This window comes from Ruditapes philippinarum, unplaced genomic scaffold, assembly GCF_026571515.1.
Source record: "Ruditapes philippinarum isolate M1 unplaced genomic scaffold, ASM2657151v2 ctg586_1_1_1_1, whole genome shotgun sequence".
NCBI classification, from domain to species: domain Eukaryota; kingdom Metazoa; phylum Mollusca; class Bivalvia; order Venerida; family Veneridae; genus Ruditapes; species Ruditapes philippinarum.
In genome coordinates, this window is record NW_026864854.1 from 215,817 (window position 1) to 222,265 (window position 6,449).

The 6,449-nt window shown below is 30.8% G+C and overlaps 1 protein-coding gene across 1 annotated transcript; it reads left to right on the forward strand.

Annotated features, from left to right (window-relative positions):
* Positions 1-239: 239 nt before the first annotated feature.
* Positions 240-4,893, forward strand: LOC132727052 (muscarinic acetylcholine receptor M4-like). The gene has a single exon (XM_060712462.1). The coding sequence runs from the start codon at positions 1,120-1,122 to the stop codon at positions 2,674-2,676; it is 1,557 nt and encodes a 518-aa protein (XP_060568445.1). The 5' UTR covers positions 240-1,119; the 3' UTR covers positions 2,677-4,893.
* Positions 4,894-6,449: the final 1,556 nt, after the last annotated feature.

Here is a 6,449-nt window from a genome sequence, read left to right on the forward strand (position 1 = left end):
CACCGAAAGTAGGCGGTTGTTAGAAATTGCAAGAGCGCGAGATAAAACGAGGAAACTTTGTGAGAAGCTTTCAACAAACATTAACCGGGATAGAATTTTGTTTATGAGTATAATTATAAATGTCTACTAGTTATAAACAACTATGTGTATATAAAGATTTTAGAAATTAATGTGTCGGTAAATAGATGTATTTTGTGAAGAAATCTGGAAAAAAAAACATTTTCACCTGGAACTAAAAGATACAAAATGTATGCCTGATTGATTTCATATGTTTAAAAAGGTTCATTGAAAAGGAAACATGGATTAAAATGCTTGTGATTTTTTTTTGAATTTGTACATTGTTACGGATTAAATTTGTAATTAGAAAAATATCTCTTCGGAAATCAAATCACGACATGCCAGACACGGTAAAATGTTAATATTTAACATAATTAATCTAACATTTTGCTAAAGGAAAAGTTAAAACATTGGCATAAAAAAAAGGTAACAATTGTGTGATTATAAAAACAACAACAACAACAACAACGAGAATATGTTAACTGTGCAAGACGTCATAAGTATCATAATATTATGTAAGTAAGCATCACTTTTCCCAAAGAACAATCATCTTGATCATCTGAAGATACGAACGTTTGATCTCTCATCGGATAAAAAACTGTCCCATTCAATAGCTTATTGTAGACGGCGATTGCTCAAGGGAAATATCAAATAATGCTGACAAATCTTGTTATATCAAATCTCCAAGACTTTACGAGCAGTTACGAAACTCACATACCATAATTTACGTTTTTGCTCCTCAGGGGGACAATTATATGGGTTTAAACAGATTGTTCTAGCATTCGTCTGGAATAAGAGTCATACATATGGTAAGATTAACACAGGTCTTTAACGAAAATGCTCGTCGTGATTGTATCATTTTCGAATAGTCTCGAATGATTGAACGGAGTGTAGATAAATTGCGCAATTGTCTGCTTGAAAACTGTTCGACGTGATCTCGAATTTCAAAGTTATTTCCGTTAATGTGCCGTTTTGTGATCATGAAAGAGTGATAATCGTTTGGAAATAATGATACATGGATTAAACAAATTTATTTCAGAACTTTAAAGGAGTAGGCAAGGTATGGAGTCGCGTTACATAGGATCAGGTGAAGCCATCGATATTTCGCGGAATGTGTCACTTAATGTCAGTAAAACTAATGATGATGATTTCCTGGAAACAATCAACAACGAAATATTCCTTACGAAGATACCGGCCGTCGTGTACACGTCAGTTATGATGATTCTAGGACTTCCGGGAAACATAACAGTATTTTATATATATTTCTTTAAATGGCGCAGAAGTACTTCAAGGATATTTATTCTTTTTCTTGCAGCTCTTGATACTTTGAATTGTTCCACAACTCTGCCAATGGAAATATACTTGATGAGATATTCAGTGAATTTAGATCAGCCTCTACTTTGTAAACTGTCTAGGTTTTCAACGTATGTTATGAACAGCGCTTCGGCTCTTGTTCTTGTCGGCATTGCAGCTGACAGGTTTAAACGGATTTGTAGACCGTATCAACGAGCTTTTAGTGAGGCACAATCAAGATATATTTCAATAGGAGCTATACTCTTTTCTATGGCAACCACCTGGCCGTCATTGTTTTTGTACGGTACCAGAAGAGTAAAACTGGGAAATGTTACTGGATCATCCTGCCTTTTACAGAATGAATATGATTCGTCTCCATACCCGCTTATATATTTCAGCTTTATGATAACTACTACAATGTTAACATTTGTGATATTGATTATATTGTATTATCTTGTAGGGTTACAAATTTACAGACATAGGCGGTTTAAGCTCAAGAACTGCACGCATGTTCAACAGATTGTCGATGAAAAGACTATTACTGCCAAATCTGAAAAGTCCAACGGTGAAAAACTTAAATCGTCTAACAATGAGTTAAACAATGTCGAAGAAGAAGATTGTGCTCACGATAAGGTAGTGGTTGTTGTAAAAGCAGAATCTGTCGTTCAAAACGATGATGATGAAAACGAATTGAAACCATATCAGTTGGGTTTACCGCCGCCGTGTAAAGACGTTGGGACCAGTTGTGGACTTTTAGATATACCATATCAGCAAGGAGGTCAACTTGGATCAGATTTTAACCTTTCTGAAATAACGCGCGCCACTAGTGAACATTCACTCGAAGGTTTAAAGGTAAACGAATTACCGGAACCTAAAAAAGCGCCATCACCCAAGCGTAAAATTCAAAAAGTTAAGGAAAAGAAAAAGAGAAGAAGGGTGAGGTATTTGCTTGTGCGTGGGTCGTCAACCTTAAATGCATCTGGGAGAGCGAAGTGTGTTAACTGTTTGACTGTGAGAATAGGTCGGTCAACTTTGATGTTATTCTTTATAACAATTGCTTTCGTGATAAGTTTTATGCCTTTTTATGTTCTTGTTATTATAAGACAATCAAACAGTAATTTTGTACGCGGAATGTCAAAGTCTGGGCTTACAGCCTTTCATTTGTTTTTGAGATCATATCTATTATCGAGTGCGGTAAACCCTTTTATCTATTCATTTTGTAATGCTCAATTTAGGGGTTATTGTAAGGAAACATTTTCAAGAATTTTCATAAAAAGACATCATTCTTTTATGAATCATTCGAGTCGTCTAAGACGGCGCCATTAATCTGTGTTTAGTAAATTTTGTTTTGATTGATTTCTTGTTTTAATTAAAGGGACCATTAAGCATTCAATTCTAAAATACAATATTGCAAACATTGCTTACCGTTTATTTAAAATCATCACTTTCATAAACCCATCTCGAGACAGCCTGTTAAGATATTTGAATGTGTAATTAGTTTCGTAAGTACAACGAATTTGGTAAAATAATTGTTTTTACGATAAAATATATTGATAAGGCTAAGACATGTGCTTTTGTGTGTGTTTTTTTTTGTTGTTTTTTTTTAATTTACTATTATTTGACTGACAAGTTAACTCTTTTAAGTTAACTTTTTTCGATAAATGTGTAGTATGTTTTTTTTTTTTTCATTTTTCCATTAAAGGTTACATTGTGCTATTGTCAACTTAAGTTATGTAAGACATAGACATGTTTAGCTAAAACAAAATTCCCGAATACATTCTCCCAACAAAATATGTTTAACTGTCTGTCATAAAAATTAAATATTCTTGCTTGTAATGTATTTAAAATCATAATGACAAACGATCAGTTTTGTTTTCTTGAACTAAAACGTCAGATATGTTAGTTGAAAAAAAGTTTTCTTGTAAGCAATATATTATGTTTTATACACGTTTAAAAAACTGCATTATTTCATTTAATCATTGTTTGAAATTAGTTTCATTACAAGATTCTTTATTAACTTTGAAGAAGGTGAAATACTAGTAAAAAAAGCCATGTTACAAAGGGCTTAACAAAAGGATACATTTTAAGTTTAATTCGGTTAACTGCAATACTTATCTTTTTAACCCATTTAGTTAGCAGTTTTATTTCACATACCGATAAACTCTTATTTGACTACCATCCTTATTACAGTTTTATCAATTTAGAGTAGATAAACCTCAATTTGCTATTAAAGTATTTTATCTCATATCTCATATGTAATGATAACGATTCACATTAGGGGTTAAGGAAAATTGTATTTAAACGTCTTTTAAAAGTATAATCAGATAACAATGTTATCCATTGTTTTGCATGATCCACGTCTTTTTTCGTGTTGAAAAATCAAATAAGTACAATATTTAATTTACAACCTAGACTTAAAACCTCCTTTATTTATATCGTTATACAATTCCTATTTTCCTAACACATTTCTTGAGACTACACATGTGTGTCTATTAGCATGTTCGACGAAACTTCATACCTATGTAACTAACTACAAAAAAATAATTATAAAATAATAACTTCATCATTTGATAAAAAAAAATTATTTCACAAATTTATTAAATTCGAGGATATTATAACTTTGATAGTGTAATTTGAGTAAGGGAAACAACCACTATGTTTGTGAAGCTGCATTTTCTATGAAGATATGGTACAATTAATTTGGTCTTTTCTTTGAAGAAAGAAACAACACCGTTTTAGAGAAAAAAATGTTCAAGAACAAGATATTATATTACTATGTTTAACATGGTTTTATCGTTTTGCAATGATTTTATGCAAGCATCATTTGTTCTTATATAAATGATATAGAAACATGTTTCTTTCATAAAGGTTTTTTGAGAGAGTGCAACATTTATTTAACTTTAACAAATTGAATATGTTTATTTCTTTACTTGTATAATTATATAATCCTTTCACTTCATTTAAATATAAGAATATTTTATATTGAGAATATCAATAATCAAGCAGATGCTAAAATCTTTCAATAGCCGTTATTGTGTTTCTGTCACAAAAACAATTTCTGATTCCCATAAATGTGTTAACAGATCGATAATGTTGTATTCTGTTATTGATTAAATATAGAAAGCGTTGGCAACGTGGGTCAAAATTCTATGATATATTAAGCACTTTTAACTAATATGTCATTAAAAATAGTTTTTCTATTTTTATAATAGTCCCGACAATATTGTAGTGATATTATCGAAATAAGAAATTTAACACAATATTTTACCCTGCGTCCACTGTCCAATCGTACTAAATAATACGCATCATTCACTCCAATTACAGTAGAAACAATAAACAACACATACATCTGATACCCTGTCATCTTTTTGTCAGTGAAGTAAGATTTAAAAAGCACATTACGAATCACAAACTCAAACATGTTTTCCGAATTTGTTTTCTGATATTGTAATAATTAAACAAGAGCATGCTAGGTGCTTATATCCTAAATAATGTAGCATTGAATTTGACATATAATAAAGGTAGCAAAATGTAAAAAAAAATATTTTGATTTCCATACAACATACACAGTCACTATTACCCAACTACAAGAAAGCGAAAAAAGCAAGGAGTAGAATTACTTATTAAAGTTGAAATAGATAATATAGTTGCTGGGATTTTAAGTTTTAACTAATGAACGGGTGTTATGTCAAACGCTCGTCCTGTATATGGAAACTTACACTATCAGTGGCTTTACATCATGAAATTTACTTAAAAATAAATAAGCAAAGATTATTATTACATTATCACGAGCATTCCCGTATAGTAATTTACCGAATGTTATCTGGGAAATTGCATTGCATTTACATAAGAAACATGAGCCAAAGTAACAATAATAGAGTAATTCTTAGGTGTTAAAACATTAATTAGTTTTAGTTGCCAGGCAACAATCGAAATATATTGTAAACGACGCTTAAACCTTAATAGAATGTATGCAACTTTTCAATACAACATCATCAAGGTTCGTTTGCTGAATGTGTCACCTTTTGTCATACACTGACGGACAATATCATATTCAAATTAACAAAAAGGCAGGAAATCAGTTTCGTGAACAATTATCAATAAGATAATGTAAAAAATAAATTGAAATAATTGGCAGAAAAAAGATTCAAACAGTTGTTAAAAATTTAAGTGCAAGCTACCGCCCACTAGCATCGACTCAAGCAGGATTTCACATTTAACATGAAATGGTGAACATTATCTGCAGATGTTCTCATAGGGCAGTTATCATGGACGTTAAATGTGACACGTTATTTCATGAAAAGCGCATATTATCAAAAAATTAATGGATGCGAGTGCCGTAAACGATAAAATAATGGGCGAAGCTTGCAAATGGAATTTCAGAAGGTCGGCGTGAGGTTATGTAGCCTGCATGTCACAGATATGCAGTTATTTGTCACTTAAACACAGTTCTCGTAGCAATTTATAAATGTCATATGTAAGATTAAAGATTAAATTATATAATTTTATTGATTCTTTGTAAAGTATAATACGAGAAAGGCGGAAATGGTGAACAAGACATATTAATCTTCATTTAGCGCTTTATTTTGATAATTTATTTTGTTGATATATCTTAGAAGAAGTTATGTTTAATATTAAACTCCTGGTTGGAGAAAGATAAAATGAGTTATTGATTCAGTTCATAAATAAGTTTTCTGTAAACAGACTTGATGTACTTATCTATAAATTACAGAAGATAGTATCTGCGATAGTAATTTTAAATCAACCGAGGGTAGGATTATACCATTATAAACATTTTGAGTTTAGGATCTCGTTGATAATCAAATGCTCATAATATATATACATACTATATATATATTGATTGCGCTTTTTTACAAATTGATATTGATTTAAATGAAATGCATTGATTACTGCAGAATGACACGAATTATTTTGCGACATGTCGTACATATAAACATTTACCGATTTTGTCCGATTAGGACAAGTTTACCGAGGTCGAGACTTTTAAAAATGTAAAATTATACTTATCCTACATTCTTGACAAATATAGTGTCCAAAGAATAAACATAATAACTAGATTATATCTAAATATTTTGATA

Bases quoted from the DNA above. Each gene is read 5' to 3' on its own strand.
- LOC132727052 (XM_060712462.1), top strand. From the start codon at position 1,120: ATGGAGTCGCGTTACATAGGATCAGGTGAAGCCATCGATATTTCGCGG.